Source organism: Passer domesticus, chromosome Z, assembly GCF_036417665.1.
Source record: "Passer domesticus isolate bPasDom1 chromosome Z, bPasDom1.hap1, whole genome shotgun sequence".
Lineage (NCBI taxonomy): Eukaryota > Metazoa > Chordata > Aves > Passeriformes > Passeridae > Passer > Passer domesticus.
Window position 1 is genome coordinate 42,876,870 of NC_087512.1, and position 17,686 is coordinate 42,894,555.

A 17,686-nucleotide genomic window follows, 5' to 3' on the forward strand; every position below is an offset into this window, starting at 1 on the left:
AACAGGAACTAGAACATTCAAAACATCTGTATTTGTAATGACTTTCAGAATAATAGAATCAAAGGAATATTTAGGTTGGAATAGGTCCTTGAGGTTATCAAGTCCAACTATAAACCTATCACTACCCAATCCACTGCAAAGCCATGTCCCTAACCACCATTCTGTAGGTCTTCAATTCCCTTCAGGGAAGGTGATTTAAACACTTCCCTGGGCAGCCTGTTCCAATAACTTTCTCAGTGAAGAAATATTTGCTGGTATCCAATTTAATCCTCCTCAATACTACAGGAGGCCATTTCCTCTCATCATCTCAGGCATAGGAAGAGATGGACTCCCGCCCTGCCTGGGGTGTCTGCAGCACAGTTGTTCTCCCCTGTGCCTTCCTAGGTGCCCAGTGCCATGTCTTGCCAAGACAGACATGCAAAGTGATGGGGCTTGCTTTGTGCTAGGAGTAGAAAAGTTGCGGGGGCATCAGAGGACTGTGGGAAAGGGGAGATGATGAAAGAGCCTCCTGCTGCCTCTCCTTGAAGGCTTGAAAGCAGCAGCTGAGCCCTGGGACAGGGCAGTGAGATGTGGGGCTCAGCTGGTCTGTGCCCCTATCTCTGCACCTCACTGGAGGGATGGAGAGTTGGAGGAAGCTCCTGATCTCCACATCTCCTAAGTGCTCAGGCTGATATGTATGTTGCATGTGATAGGCTCTGGCAAGATGTCAGGAGGGCTTGGGAGAAGAGCTTGTATATCCACAACCCTGAGCCCCCATACCCTCCCCCAGTCACCCCCAGCTTAGCACAGGTACTCCTGGGGGAAGTGGTCAAGGAAGAAAGAGAAATTTTCTGTGAGTGTTCCCTGCTACCAGTGTACTGGCACTCTTGCATGCACTGTCCCAGGAGAGGCTCCTGCAGGAAATCTGCGCAGTGAAACCTGCCGGACTGTGCAGCTGGGCAGGGGAAGGGAAGCACCGGCAGGGGCTGCCATTGTGCAGTGCCCAGGCTGCTGCTGTCCCCTGTGCCAAAGCTGGCAGACCAAGCCAAGAGTTCTGATGGAGCCTGCATGCCTTGTGTGTGCACCTACAGGGGCCCTGGACAAACCATGGGCAGACAGACCCTGCTGGAAAACATTCTGGTCACAGACCTTCCACCCATGGTGACACCACAAGGGTGTGAGACACCTCATAGCCAGGAAGGCAAATGCTCCAGAAAGAGCAAAGTCTGCTCTGCTGGATGTTTCCCTTTGTTGAGCTTCATTAAATTACTTTGATTTGAATTCCTTAGCCTTTCCAGGTCCCTTTGAATTGTATCACAGCCCTGTGATGTTTAGCCACTGTGTCGTTTTGTATTATTTGTGAATTTGCTGGGGCTGTGCTCTCCCCGCTGTCCACCACCTCAGTGAAATAACATTGACCCCAATCCTGACACTGGGTTACAATACTATTAACTGGCCTCCAAATGGGCATTGTATTATTGATTGCAATCCTTTGGCCCTGCATTAGGTTACTGAATGAATCTATTCCATTTGAAGAAAACTTTGTCTGGTACAGTCAGAATGGTCATTTTGCGTACAGAATATATGTTTGGTGGCGACTAACTAAGGACTGCCTTATGTGTCTTCAGTTACAGCTTTTCTTTGTTGCAGTTAGCAAATGAAAGTTATGTTACTAGATTAGTATGGGAGCTTAAACCAGTAACTTTTAGTTGCAGATCGCAAGAGTAATAAATAATATGCTGCATGAAGCTCTATTTTGTAGGTGCAATATCTTTGCAACTTTGATATCTCCCTTATTTAGGATGGTGGGAGAAGACTGGAAGATCTGCACAGCATGTGGTTTGACTGACTGTGCCCTGTCTAGTTTTCTATACTGTGTGAGCCTTGTTGATTTGACTTTGTTCCTCTCCTTCTTTTCTTCCCCACATCAACCCTTTAGATATTCACAGCATAGCACAGTTTTTTGATATAGCTACTGTTTTTTGATACGAACACAGTGGACAGCAAATCGGCACTGATAGATCAAATATGAATTAAGCAGCAGGCACAAACAGCTCTGCCTGCTTCAGGACTGCCAGGGAAGGTGTCAGTCTGAAGTGCTGCATGCTAAAAGGCCCTACATTAAGACTCCCATTCCTCAGTTACACCTTTGCATTATGAACCCTCCCTTTTTACATAGTGTCCATAAAGTCTTCTGCACTTTTCTTCATGTAACTCAGTTGCACACTTTAGCTAGCTACAAGACAAATGTGCTATTAATTCTGTTCTCATATAGCCTGAACTGTTTAATGCTGATTCCACAGATTGCTGCATGGCTTCCCTAAAATGATGCTTCATTTTATTGTGAATGGCTCATATTTTAACTCATGTGTTTCACAACTGTAGAAGCAGAAACTGAACTTATGATCACTTTGTCCACTTCTAACCAAGGCACTGGGAAACGGGAAAAGAGAGCTGCTGGGATTTAGAAAAACAACTTCTAACAAGATAAAAATAAAAATGGTATCTTCACTTTAAAATAATTTTTTTGATTGTCAACATATGTATCACCTACAAATGTATTACTAAAATTACCCCAGACTACGCCCCCTGGTGGTTTTCAGGTTAGACATCAGGTGAATTTCTTCACAGAAAGGGTTGTTAAACGTTGGAATGCTCTGCTGAGGGGGTGATGAAATCACCATCCCTGGAGGTGTTCAGTGCCATGGTCTTGCTGACAAGATGGTGACTGGTTCAAGTTTGGACTCAATGATTTTACAGGTCTATTCCAACCTAAATAATTATGTGATTCTGCAAACATACTGCAGATGAACTGCTGTCTTACTGGTTTATCCTCTTTTTTCTACTGACATTCATGTCTCTGTCTTTGTGTTTTCAGATACAGTATTCTAGATTTGCTGCTTGGAAAAGAATAAACCATGGCTTCCAACACATCAAACCCTGCTAACCATTTGCCATACTTCTTTGGTAATATCACACGTGAAGATGCTGAGGAGTATCTGATGCAGGGAGGAGCAAGTGATGGACTATACTTGCTCCGCCAAAGCCGGAATTACCTGGGGGGCTTTGCCCTGTCCTTGGCTCATGGAAGGAAGGTTCACCACTATACAATTGAGAGGGAGCTGAGTGGCTCCTATGCTATTGCAGGAGGCAGATCACATGCCAGTCCTGCTGAACTCATTAACTATCACTCAGGGGAAGCAGACGGCCTTATCTGTCTACTGAGAAAACCTTTCAACCGGCCACCAGGTGTTGAACCCAAAACAGGACCCTTTGAAGATTTGAAAGAGAACCTCATCAGAGAGTATGTCAAGCAGACTTGGAATTTGCAGGTAAAGCTAGACTGATCTCACCATGAAGTAATCTTTGAGCTAGGAAAAAAAGAGATTGCAGTATTTGTTTCTAGCTGTTGCTGCTGGTATGTAGTTGTAGGAATAGTATTTTTTCACAATGAAATTATAGCTGTTTGAGATTTAACAGTGAGGTGTTTTTCTCCCCAGTACATGCAGTAACTTGGCAGTAAGTCTAGTTTTTTGAAATTTAAGCCCTTAGAATTTCTACAATGTCATGGTCTAATGTAATCTACCTCTGCACTAACGTATGCCATCAGTATTGGACCAAAAATTAATACATGTAATGAACAAGATACATTTGTATCATTGCTTTTTGTTTTTCTCATTGCTTTTAATTCTGATTTTTTTATGGACTGATATGCAGGCAGGCATAGTGACATGATGACTTGTTTTACATCTTACTCTCTTAGTTGGCCTTGCTTCTGTGATGCTAATTTAAGTTATGTCCAAAACAGAAATTGTTCCTGAAAGAGAGCAATTTCTACACTGCAGACCACTGCCTATATATCTTCAGTGCTGCAGGGGTCAAGCAGGAATTTTCCATGTGGAGGACAAGGTATTGGATTTTTTCCTAGGAATGGCTATGAAGAAGCCAGTCTTAACATGGAAACAGTAGTGTAGGAGGCTGCAAAGAGAGTATTGTAGTGTGTGGGGACAAGTATTATTTCACCTTGAGATGTCATGAGTTACCTTTATGAACTCATGAAGATACTCAAGGTTCCTAATCTCTTTTGCTGCTAGCAAGTAACCCTATGAATTCTGCTCTGTAGAATATATGTAGCATTCCCAAAACTGGGAAAACCTGAAACTTATACAACATTTTCTATAACTGCTGAGGTGCACAGTGTCTTTTTTGATGAGTCTGAGCTCAGTCTAGAGGGAAGTTGTTGAGCTCTGTTTAAATGCTGGTGAAACTAGTGGGGGTTGCCCTCAGATTCTGAGCCCAATTTAGAAGTGGTAGGTTGTAGACAAGGTTAGAAATGTCTAAGTTAATATTACTCTGAATAATTCACTCTAAAATGAGGACTCTTCTGTCTGGGAAAATTTGCATTAATGTCTTTGACAGACATGCTGCAACAGTGCAAAGCACATTCAGTTTATTTTAGTACACTGCCATAGGATATGTAATTTGGAGGTATGTTTGAAATCTCACACTACCACTAACTTCATTTAGCCATGTCTCATTAGCATAACAATAAGACTTTTTTGTAAGCTTAAATACCGACATACCAGTGGTTTTATTTACTGGTTAATTTTCCTTCTTTTTCTCAGAGGTAAAGGGAGAACCCTAGTTTTGTGATGTTTAGATTACAATATGTTAGTTTCTGGTTTAAAATCTTTATAGCAACCAGGCCTTCACACACAACAAATATGTGCAGATTTTGGATGTCCCAAAAGCAGTTCCAAAAGATTGAGAGTCTGCCTGTCATCTTTTTATTGCAGAAGATAGTTTGACTGTTTTGCTGTGTTTTTACTGCTCTCTAGGGACATGCTCTTGAACAAGCTATCATTAGTCAGAAGCCTCAGCTGGAGAAGCTGATTGCCACTACAGCCCATGAGAAGATGCCGTGGTTCCATGGGAGGATCTCTCGGGAGGAGTCAGAACACCGTATCCTCATTGGGTCAAGAAACAATGGCAAATTTCTGTGAGTTTATTTTTCTGTGGTATTGCTGTTTGCCTCCAGTGTTACTGTACAGCTCTTTTGAATAAATCTCAAATGAGACTATTCCCCATAACATGGTTCATCTACAGTGAGGGCACCCAGTTCAGCATAATTTACATGACATGACCTGCCCTAAGCAGGTCCCTCACTTAACTAAAGATGGAAAACTATAACAAAAGCCTATAACAAAAGGGGTGTCCACTAGGGCCTGCTGGCACCAGTTGTGACCAACCCAGGGCACGCCCTGGCCTTTGCAGCCCCACTGTCAAAGCCTGACCACCTGCACCCAATACACAGGCTTATTAAACTGGTACAATTAGAGACAAACTCCTTGTGTTAGCAGCTGTTGGGACCTGTATTTGTCAAGTCCCCCTGGGACAGTGGTAGTGCTTTGTTTTGCAGTTAAGCAATAAAATGATCGCTTTTACCTTGACAGCACTATTTTGTGTCTGCTGCTTACCCTCTGCATTTACTGAGCCTAATGATCTTTTGTTTTCTGAGCACAAATGTGGCATTAGGATAGTGACTGACAGCCATCAGGAACTAGAGCCTGGGGTTTGTTTGGAGAATTTTGATTTGAAAAATACCAGTGTTTTAACAGAGGTGTCTTTTGTCACTCCCACTCCCACCCAAAAAGTATTTATATAATGATAAAAAATTTGAAAAATTAGGCTTAAAAGTCAAGGCCAAGTAAGGATCACTTAGAACTGTATAATTTCTGAGGGAAATTTCATCACCTACCTATGTCGTTTTCTTTAGCACTCAGCCTTCTTTGGCTTTTTTTAGAGGTAGTCCAAGGTGAAACCCCACAAGCGAGTGCAGGAAGGATATGGTTCTTCAGTACCAATTCTTTCACTTACTGATCTTCTGTAATTGTGCCATACTAATTGCTAATGTGGGTGCTGCAACCCTTGCATATTTCCATGTTTCAGTCTTAGCTAACAGGAACCAGTAACTCCTTTAAATCCTACTCCTAGTAGAGTGAGTTCCTATGAGGTCTTAACCACAAACGCTTTGATTGTAGTGACATCTCTTTTCTTGAACTCTCTTTTTTTCCCCTCAGTACTTCAATTTTTTGTGTTTCACAGCCAGTCTCACCCAAGTAGCCATGCATGCCTATTTTCAGCCTCATGTTCCCTATTGATGGGGACCATTTCCAGAGGGGCACTTACCCAGTTGCTTTTGCTGCCATGTGTAACAAAACATTTTAATAAGTTTGTCGCAGATTTTGTTATACTTGTAGTGAAAAAAACTGATACAAAAGTTACAAAAATTTCTGGAGCCAGATATATATCTTTCCGCTGCTCAGGAGTTTAGAGAATTTGGTGAGCATAGCTGTTACCAATTAGCAGCCCAGCATCACCACACAACCTCTCCTTTTTCTTGCCCTTTGATTTTGGTGTTTCTTTTCCTACTTTTTAGACAGAAGGTCCAGTAATTGAAAGAAAAAGCAATCCTTTCTTTTAATGACAATTTTATACCTGAAGATATATTGCTTTTTTGCTTTCCATTTTAATGCCTTACCAAACCAACTTCGTATCAACTGAGTCATGATGTTGATCGTGTATTAAAACTGGCAGCTTTTCTAATTTCCCTGAGGCACACATTGGTTCCTCTGTGGCCAAAATACTTCTCTTTGGGGCAAGGCAGGGAGGGGGGGGCACAGGGGGAAGGAATCCAGTTTTTCTTTAAAGGATCCACGAGCAAGCATTTCTTAACAACAGGGATAGGTTTTGGAGTAAGGGAGAGAAATTTTTTAAGAAACTTGACATTTTCAGCCTCTGTTATAAACACTGGTCTCCTTTTAATCTTCTATAAGCAGTCCTACTGCTTTGACTAGAAATATTTTTCCACCATTTTCCTATGTTTCTTAAAGATGGCCTAGGAGGCATTTCTGATGCTCTCTGTAGTGACATGCTCAATGAGTCATGGGAGAGCATTCAGACCTTCTCCTACAGGACTGGATATGACAGTGGATCCATATTTTACATAGTTTTGGTGGAACTCGGGTAGCTACTCTCATATCAGAAGGAGAAGCCTATAGAGGAGAAAATGCTAATTTTAAGGTTCTGTTTAAACCATGAGAACTTCCACTGAAGCTTAATATGAACTGCTAGTGTGTTCATCTTGGGTACCTGTTATTAAGGACAAGACTGTTTACTTCTGCATCTGTAGGATGCTTTCTGATGTATTAATTATTCTTGCACAGAATTCCTATCTGGCCATTTTAGAATGTAGCAGCCACTCAGCTGCCATTTGCTCCTGTGGTCTCAGGGAAGACACAGGGAAAGAACTTGATCTGCTGCACAGTGCAGTAGCCAGTGCAGCAAGAAAAGTAATGTGTTGTTCATTTGTGTTGAAATAAATTATTCTACATTCCTGAGCTGTTCTAGCTCTCAGACCCATACACTCTGAGACCCAAATAACAAAAGAACTGTCTAATTCAGAGAGGTTTATTGCTTTCTGCAGTGGGTTGCCTAACATGGGCTTGCTCAGCAGGTGTTGAGAAATAAACCACTGATTTCTGGCTAACTGAAGCAGAAGAGGCAAAACTGTTGAGTGTGAGTATGGTGTATTGTTTTACGTTTCAGGCACAGATATCACATAGTTTTACTTACCCACCAGTAGTGCTTGCCAGAATATTCTGTACATCTGTGGTATGAAGGCTTTGAAGTTGTGACTGTGACTTCGTGTTTTTCTAACACTGGTCAAGATAATCAAGCCCAGTAGCTGACTGAAAAGTAAAACTTTCCAACATGTAAGTCTAAGAGATGTTTGCTTGTTGAGGTAAGAATAGGAGCGTGGGAACAAAGAGAGGAGCTAGATTTTTGAAGAGATGAGGTACTCCTGAGGTTATTTAACAAGTTCATTGAATACTTTTATGTAACAAAAATCATATTGTTTATTATGGAGAAAAAAACAAATCTTAGAAGAGTATAATATATCTGTATATTTTTAACAAGACTCTCCAAATCTTCGTTACACCAGAAATTTGCTATCCATTTGACCTGGCTACCTTGAAACAAAATCCAATACAGCAGTCTATGTAATAATACAACTATCATGTAGATTTCTTTAGCACTGATGTGCAGAAATACAAGATTATCAAATCTAGAATTATTTTAATGATTTAAATATGTAAATAGTTGAAAAGTTTCCTGACTGCTGTTCAAAATATCATGAATAGTGCCATAAAAATAACACTACAATGCATCCAAGGAAAAATTTTGAGCTAAATGTACGTGTTTTACCAGGGAATTTTCAAAGATATTTTTAAAGCTTTTTTTCGTGGCTTAAAAGTCAGTAAAGTATGTATGTGGATGCTAGAAAGTTTGTTTTCAAAACCAAACACAGAAACCGTGACTTAAAATGTGAGGTATTTTCTGCCTCTTCTGTGAAGAATGTTTATGTAAGGTTGCCACTCTAGGCATGAACTTTGGGGGGAAAAATAGCAGTGGAACAAAAGTAAAATATTTCTAAAATTATCTGAAAAGAAACTGAAAATAGAGAACTTTATGTCTGAAGCTGCACTTAACTACACTAGCACTTTTACATTCTATATTGGGTGATGAATCTTGACCCAGCTTCTGGGGTTTAGTACATTTTGTCTGGTGGGGAACATTGATCATAGATCAAACTGTTTATATTGGTAATACTTTTTTAGATATTGTAGTAGTATTTTTATTAATAATGCATGATTAAATGTTTATAATATTGTTGGATATCTGTGTGAGTTTATGCGTGCATGTGTGGAAGAGTTGAAAAATAAATTATAACTTTGCTAAAAGCAAAAAGCAGAAGAGTTAGTTTCCTGTGTAGTTTCACATAAGAAACACCTCTGATATGTGGTAAGGGTTGGTATATCTTGCCATCAGTAATGACCACTTAAGTTATACAAGCATGTGATCTTGCATATGTGTTAAATACCAGAAGTTCTGAAGTTGGAGGAGGATAAAGAATATTCAGAAATACTGTTAAACTTAAAAATGCAGTATTAGGGAAATTATGAGTGAAGGCATTGCAAATTAGCACTTTATATAAACTTGTTACATGTGTTCTTAGCTTTATGTAGCTCACATAAAATATGAACAGATGTGTAAAAGGAAACTAGAAAACTATTTTGGTATCATATGACTGTCTTCAGTACATAATGGGAATATGAAAGAGGACAAATCTAGTTTAGACTATTATAATGAGTCACAGTAACATGCCACATCATGGCTATGACAACTAGAAACTAAACTGACTCTTAAATGTCACAATACTTAATACTAGTATTTCAAAATAATAAGCTTTGAAGTGCAGTTGTCTGTAAGAGTTTTATTGTCTTTTGACCGACCAAACGTTTCTGTTTCTGGTATATGTAACACTGTCTATTTACACTAATATTGCTGCCTTCTTCTAGGAGTTTCCTGCTACCAGGCTACATACTGAGCTAGGTCTTTTTTTCTGACCATTCTTTAGATAATTCTGTCAGTATTAAGTTTCTGTCCATAAAAGGGACTGGACATTGTTGACATCATAGAAGATGAAAACAATCATATTAATTGTGACCTTAATTCAGGAATATTAATTAATGATGAAGGTCCTCTTGAAAGTGCCAAGGCGTGCTAGGCTTAGATGACCATAAAAGTTTTTCAAGAGAAATGATAATACAGAGACAATGAACTGTGTTTCTGGGGGTGCTCTCTTCCTCTCCACGGCAGCCTGGATGATGCCCATGACTCTTTGGGGGAGCTGTTTACTGATCTTCAGTTAGGTACATGTTGGGTGCCACTTGCAGACCAGTGCAGCCAGGGCTGTGGCCTCTGAAGACAGGTTCTGCACTGGGTGCTTCAGCAGCAGAGTGGGTCTGAGGTGTGAAGAAAAGCTGGAACCTAACTGAGATAGCTGTCCTAAGGTCTCCTATTTCAGGTACAGTTTTACTGCAGAGGTGTTTGTTAGGGGTTTGGTGGAGCATGGTGTATTTTGCTGCCAGGGTGGAGTCAACTAAATAGATGAATTTGATGCAATCCTTCTCACAAAAGTATTTTGTAACTGTGCAGCAGACTCACCAGGAGATGAATTTTTAGGTTCTGTTGTAGATAGCAATAGTGTGAAGCTGAGATATCTCCTAAATTCTATAGTGTTCTGACATTTCTGAAACAGCTTTGAATGTGTTAGCAAACAGGGGAGAAGAAATGATGGAAATGAAGACAGCAGTCAATCCAGTTTGCCCTTTATATAATTCTTTTACAGATGGCACCAAGTTCATTTCTTATTACCCACAAACTTGGAACATATGCAATGTGCAGCTGATCTTTGAAGTGATAATGAGTAGCCGTGTTGTTAATAGCATTACCAGGGAGATGGTCATGAAGAGAGAGGGCAAGACAAGCGGGGAATGGCTGAAGCTCCATCAGCAGTGGGGAATGTCAATATCTCTGGCATCAAGAAGGCTGTAATTGCTGACAAGGCAAAGCAATGCCAAGAATAAAATTTAGCATGCCTTTGGATTCAGCAGCAAGAATGATTTCACACCATTCCTAGAGCAAGAAATTTGCTTGTTTATTTTCTTCATAATTCTCCACTGCAGAATGCTGTGAATTCTGGTTTTTTCTCTGCAGTCAATGAGGCATATTGTAATATCAATTTATTTCTTTGACCCTCAGGGATATTTTTCTTTAGAAAGAGAGGGATCATTTGGGCTTTCAGATGGAAACAGAAAAAAGTGGGACATTGTTCTTTTTGCTTCCAAATGAAAATAACAAAGGAAGGAGTGGGTAGCTGTTTGTACTGTCTGTAATAATTCTCCAAATTGTTACTGGTTGCTGTCTAGTTTGCACTCCCAAAACCACAAAAAATGCTCAAACACACATTGCATGAAATACAAAATGAATACCTAAATATTCTCTGCATTGTGTCAGGTAACAGTTTTAATATCTACATTCCTTATTCTGCTGTTTTAAAAATGTACATCACCAAAAAATCTAGATACCTTGGCACTTCTCTAATATAGCTAGGTAGCTATGTACTCAAATCTGTTCTCAATGAATTTGTTCATATTTCTGATTAATTCAGTAGATGAAACAACAGTGTTGTTTACAGGTGTTTATTATCTTTATGTTTTTCTTCTGTACATTTGCAAATCTCTGCAATAGCATGAAATGGAAGACCAGGGATGCCTCACTGCTGGCTTCCTTCCTTGCCAAAATTTTTCAATTAAGACCTCTTTATTTAGCAGTTTTTAATGAAGAACAGTAAATACTATGTTTCATTTCAGAGCACTTTAAAGCAGAGAGTGCATTTGGAATTTTGATTTTTTTCTCAACATTCTGAAAATTGTTGCTTTCCATACAAGGAAAGTTCTATATATGAAGGGAGCTCCCAGATCTGATGTGAAGGCCCTGGGTAATACAGGCAGCCCCATCAAGATGTGAAACCTTTCTGTCCATTCAAAGAGGTTTCAGGTTACGAACTTTTAGTTTGAATAATATTTGCCTTTTATTCTATTTTTTACAACAGCTGATGATGTAGAACTGGATACTGTTACCCAGCTGCAGTTCTTGAGGCTTAGCCTAACCTAGACAGCTATTACCACAGTCTGCAAAACCAAAGTGAAATTGTGAAACATGGCTTGGAGCAATCCCTGTCACGCAGTAAGGGTTCAGTTTGCCAAAACTAAGACTTAAGCTGTCAATTCAATGCACTTGATACTTCTGCCTTTCAGACGTATTTGGAAAGATGGTAGTATCTTCTGGATTCATGTTTTGTGGGGATCCAGGTTGTGTATTTCCTGATTCCGTCTTTTGTAGGGATTTAGGTTGTGCTGGAGTTGACTGACTACAGTTTAAAACCCACCTGTTCCGTAACCCTAAGGGAGGAAGGGTCCCACTGGACCCTGATTAATTATGTGTTCAATGGAGGTGTTAGAATGGAGGTGTTTTCAGGATGTGCAGTGATAGAGCTCACAGCCTTCTGGCTTTGGGCTGCAGATGGCTCCATATCGTGCAGCTGTTTGGACAGGGGAAGGAAAAGCTCTGAAATGCAATTACAACCCTGTAAACCTGAACTCCACCTAAATCTTGCACCGAAGAATGATAGAGCTGTTTGGGTCTGTGCCATAGTCTATTAGAATTCAGGACTTTCCCCTCCCATGGGTGCCTGTGCTCTCAAGAAATGTTTGCAGTGCCTCTCCTGAGAGCAACAGCTCTTGCAAATGAAAACCAGTTTCAGTAGAACTGAATTGTATTGGAGCCTCCATTTCTTCTTGTGAAACATGAAGGGTATTTGTTACTGAGAAACAATCCATTGCATTTTTATAGTCTTATTTGTGCTATTCTGAACAGAAGCCTGGTTGCAATGTCATTTGTTTTAGAAATAATGCCCTCTATTCTGAAAATATTTTTCTAAGGTTTATTTGCTTTGAGCAGGTCAGAAGAAGACAAAGTAAAAGTCACTCTTCATTTTAGCAGAGCCTGTTGCTCTTCACTGGTCAGTCAGCACAGGAAATCAGCATGCTGAAAAAACACCTTTATGCCATGAAGAAACCACAATGTGTTTCAATTTTCTTTAGAGACTTACACAAGTTACTTTGGTTTCAGAAAACAAAAAACTGACCCTACTTCCCTTTTCTTTTAGGCATTGTCCTGTTCACATTTTAGGCAACAAGAATCGTGCTATTTGAAAGAAAAAGGTGCATAAATAGTTCAGACAAAATACAGTTTTATTTCAGCCTTGAGACAGTCAGCTGAGGAGAATACTTTAATACATGCCTTTGCAATCTCCTGAGATATAACAGCAAGTACCAGTGTTGCACCAGCAAAGTTTCTTAACACCTTAGTGAGAGTTTACTGGTATATTTCTTTCAAGGCTGTTTAAAAATTTGAGGGAGAGTAAGTAGATTTCTGTACACGCCAGAACAAGAAATGCTCCAGGATCTAGGCTTTTTCATTAAAAAAAGAAAAAAAGCCAGTCAATTTTATTCTAACTCTACTGCTGTCACACTGTCAGCTGTCAGTGAGCGTGGGAACCTGACTGAAAGAAAAAGCCTTCTCTGTAAACTCAGAAATGTTGCACCAACTATGATGGTGCTAGTAACAAATTCCCATCTATTCTGGGTCCAGTAATCAGAGTATGCTGGTCTCAGTGTCAGCTAGCCCTGAGTTCACATATAACAATCCTGTCATGCTTTATCTCAGAGGGCGCTCGCAGGTCTGCTGGAAGGAGGAGATCATCCTGCCTAGGAGTTTTAGACAAAGTTTTTATATTGCATTTGGCAATCTCTCTGTGATGAAGAGAGATAAGATATGTACACTTCAATACCGTGTTAAGTTTCATATGAATTTTATGTGAAATCTGCAACAAAGCATTAATGTCTTTCCTGAAATTATAAGGATTAATGATTGAAGAGATATATTATTTTCTTTAAATTCCCAGCCACACAGCAAGCTATTTCAAACACAAAAATTTTGCCTTTTCACATTATGTTCTTTTTGTATTTTATCTTCTGTTCTTACTGTCATCTCTTCATTTCAAAGTAAAAGATATAAGAGAGGCAAGCCAGTGCTGCAGAACCTTTAAAATGCATGTTTGTCCAAAGAGTGCTTTTTGCGATGTACAGTGTTCTGTAGCTGCCTTACAGTGCCTTACATCATTGATTTTTTTGTTTTCATCTGTTGCCTTTTTAGAAGAAAAAAAAAAAAGAAACTTCAGTCAATTTACCTGAAAGTTAATTACACTAAGAAATAAATGAAAGGCTTAACAAAATGTTTCCATAAGTTGCAGTGCTGATTTTGTTTTGGTTTTAATTCAGAAGCCTTAAGGAAAGGGTGATTAAAAAAGAATGTTTATTCCTGGTCAATACTGAAAGTCTTTCTTATTTCTACAGTATCCGAGAAAGGGACAGCAATGGTTCCTATGCCCTGTGCCTACTGAATGATGGAAAAGTACTTCATTATCGTATTGACAGAGATAAGACAGGAAAGCTCTCCATACCAGATGGAAAAAGATTTGACACCCTATGGCAGGTCTGTTAAATTTATGTCACGTGGATATCCGTCATCACATTTCCATGTAACTGACCAACTGACCAACGTTGTTTTATTTTGCCTTGTGATAATAGTCTTTGGCTAAAACCAACATGTTTTGGCAGGTTATTTGTTATGTTGCCAACATTGTGTGGGCTCTGTACATGAAGAAAACTTCTTAATGTACAAAGCTATGTGAGTGTAGAGTTAATAATTTTCAGATGTGATGTTGCAGCCTGGCTGAGTTCAAAACTGTAATTATTATTTTATTAGCTGAACATTCTCTAGAATGAAAGTCTGTTCGCATTTGCAAGTAACTATTTTCAGTAATGGATATGCTTGGTTTAGTCTTTTGCTAATGTAATTTATGACAGCAACCAACAGAATTCTAGCAAGCAAAAAGAGGATGTTTAAGATGTTGTACACATAATTCAGTCTCTACCTTCAAGTCTGCTAAAGCATGGCTTTCTAAGGCTTACCACCAAAATATGTCTGAACCCTGGTAAAAAGTAAGCAATTAAGTCCATAGATGGCTCTGCCATAATAGATGCTAAAACTGAATACTGTTGAAATTACTGTAAATTGAAAATACTAAGGGAATTTAAGTTCCTGCAGAAATCTCTTACATCCTTTTGCTTAAAAATCTATTAAAATTAATTGAGTAACAGATGTAAAATCTGAATCTTCGCATGCATGTATTAATTCTTAGGATTTTTGTATTTCTTTCCTGATGTCACTAGAAATTTAAAAGCAGCTCTGCTATCTTACAATTTTCATGAACATACATGCAACTGTTACACTCACAGACCTTCTCCTTTGTACCCAAATGGAAAATAGCAATAACAAACCTGTAAAACATGATGTGGAGAGGACAATCCAGGAGCACAAATGGCCACAACTACTGGTGCTACATTTATTAACTGTGTACATCCCATTGCAATTTTGAGGTCCAAAGAAAACATTGCATATTAAAGTAAATAACATGTGCAGTAAAGATCTGCTGTATTCCAAGGTCATTTTTTGTAATATATATCAACTATTGCACATATGCGCACATTTCTAAAGAGATAATATATTTAATGATACCACCCTCATATTTTCTTATCTTCTCTCACTATTTCTTTTTTTCCCCTCCCCTCTCATTCTGCTAGTTAGTTGAGCATTATTCATACAAACCAGATGGATTATTAAGGGTTCTTACCATTCCTTGTCCACAACATGGCTCAGAAAATGGTGAGTTATTCCTATTATTTTTATATGTGTTGAAAGACATGATAATTATGATAAATTGGTGTGAATTTTTTCCACTTCTCATATAGGTGGATGTAGATTTTCCACAATTTCAAATGAGGTAATATCTGCCAGACTGCGCATGATGGAGGCAGATCCTGTAGCTTAAGGGTACCAAATCAAATTACTTCTGGGTCTAAATTATTGTTTGATCAGAAATGTGCTTTGCTGCTCAAAGTGGCAGTGTGTGTTTCTTGGACCACCAACAAAAACAAGCTGGTCTTCCCACCACTGCTCCAGTGGTCCTGACTCCAGGCTGAAGCAGGCACAGCAGCAGTGCTGCTACAGGAATTCATCATGGGTGCAGTGAGTCGTGCACCCAGCAGGTGAAGCCCCCTGTTGGCGGGTGCAGGGCAGAACAAGGCACTGGCTGCACGTGACACTGAAAATGGGGGCAGAGAGGCATTCCTTGGTAACCTGTGGGAAAGGAGGAGAAGAGGTGGGGGAAAGTGTCAGTGTGCTTTTTATCCTGTTTCTTCTGTAATGTCATGTCACGCTGAAGAGACGTTGTCCTCCCTCTTGCACTGACTGAAAAGGGAAAAGAGATTAATCCGGCTGATCTATGTGCAACTTGTGCTTTTCCAGAACTGGTTTTCTCTAAGGCCACCTTCTGTCATTCTAACTGGATGCCAGTGCCATGGTGAGAGGATATAGAATAATAAAATGTAATCATAGAACCATTTAGGACACTAAGATCATCAAGTCCAGCCCTGAAGTTTTTACTTTTCCATTAATTTGAAACACTACATGGCTTTTTCCACCATTATTTTCATTCTCATTTGAATCATTCAGGCTCTGCACTTACTTTTGTCTCTGGCCGGAAATACCAGAGTCTTCTGCATATAAGAGACAAAAGCAAAGGAAATAGTCCAAGAGAAATACTGTGATGTGATCTAAAAACTACACAGTTGGTCTCTTCTGTAAAATTCTGTGTTCTTATACAAATTTCTCAAACTTACATTTGATTCTTTTGCAGATAATCTTGGTTTTAATACTCATCCTTCTTCTGGATCACTTCCTAAGGTAAGTGAAGGTGGAGTTATAGCAATAGCATTCATTTGAGGAGGATTACAGTCACATACTGTTCTGGTAATCCTAATTCTTGGGTTTTCATCTGTGAGTTTATTTTTCTTGGGTTATAAACAGTGATTTGTAAAGAAACTTAACATATTCTATTATGGTATTGCTTTCATCAGTGTTTTGAATGTACTAATCATAATTTAATTTTGTGAACCTCTTTTACACATATAATGTATGAGATAAAACAGTATTTTACATAGGCAAGATGCCTCATTGATGGTCATATTCTATAATGCTGTATCAACACTAGGAGGAGAGAAAGCACATTGCTTATGCTGTTCGCTTTGAGAATCTGCTGACTGAAGCAGAAATGGAAGTTCAGTTTATTTTCATATTTGGTCTGTGCAGTTACCATCAGACCTGGCATTTCTTATGCACTGCCTTAGGGGTGATTCTTTCATGCACTCCATGGAGAGTGAGCAGGTCCACCTATTGCTATAATTACCTAAGCTCTCGAAGTCCATTGACTACAGAAGCCATCTGAGGTGTGATATGTTCACAGAATCACATAATATTGTCGTGTTCAAGGTAGTTGATTTCATCTGAAATAGGGAACTAACTTCAGTAATTTTCCTGCATAACTTGTTAATTTAGATAATTATCTTGATGCAGTCCCATATTATAGAAAAAAAATTAAAATAAGCAATTACCTCTATTTCAATACAATTGACTCCTAGCAGCCCTGTGAACAACCACTCTCATACCTTCACTTCTGAAAATCAAGTACCTTTATGAAGAATTGGAAATCAAGCAACCAAAATCAGTCCCTTTTTAATTACAAACATTTTAAAATGTATTACTTCTTTATTATTAAGTATTATTATTAATAATAATATTATTAACAACAATAATACTTTATTATTAACAATTTTAATTAGAAAAAATTAAATATAAAAATACTGCCTTGAGGTTTGGATCTGTGCCATTTACAAAGACATCCATGAAGTTTAAGCACACAAGATCACATGTGTAACATCTGGTATACAAGCAGTTGGAGAGATAGGGCAAGAACATTTAGTGTGGTAATACTGTGTACATTTCATAATATCCACAGAAAAATTCACAATATAAATGTAAATTTAACTGCTACTGCTTAAGACTCGTCGTGATAGCTAAAAAGAAAGTCACCAAACCTACGTGAGAGTGCATGTTTTGCAAAGAGCGTACTAAAACATTGTTTTAATCTTCAGTATATTTGATACTTTGAATTTCTTAAAATTAAAATCTGAATTTTATGTTTTCTTTGGGACTTTTTAAAAATGAGTCTGCTAAATTACTTTCTTGTAATATAAATATAGAAGATGGAAAATTG

General features: G+C 38.8%; 1 protein-coding gene across 4 annotated transcripts in view; it reads left to right on the forward strand.

Annotated features, from left to right (window-relative positions):
- Positions 1 to 17,686, forward strand: part of SYK (spleen associated tyrosine kinase) — a 47,969-nt gene that overhangs the window by 15,086 nt on the left and 15,197 nt on the right. For all 4 annotated transcript variants that reach the window (XM_064403569.1, XM_064403570.1, XM_064403568.1 and 1 more), the window contains exons 2-6: positions 2,858 to 3,311; positions 4,818 to 4,978; positions 13,866 to 14,004; positions 15,156 to 15,237; positions 16,271 to 16,317. In XM_064403569.1, the coding sequence (XP_064259639.1) occupies positions 2,898 to 3,311; positions 4,818 to 4,978; positions 13,866 to 14,004; positions 15,156 to 15,237; positions 16,271 to 16,317 (843 nt within the window). In that variant the 5' untranslated portion in view covers positions 2,858 to 2,897. The remainder of the gene's footprint in view (positions 1 to 2,857; positions 3,312 to 4,817; positions 4,979 to 13,865; positions 14,005 to 15,155; positions 15,238 to 16,270; positions 16,318 to 17,686) is intronic.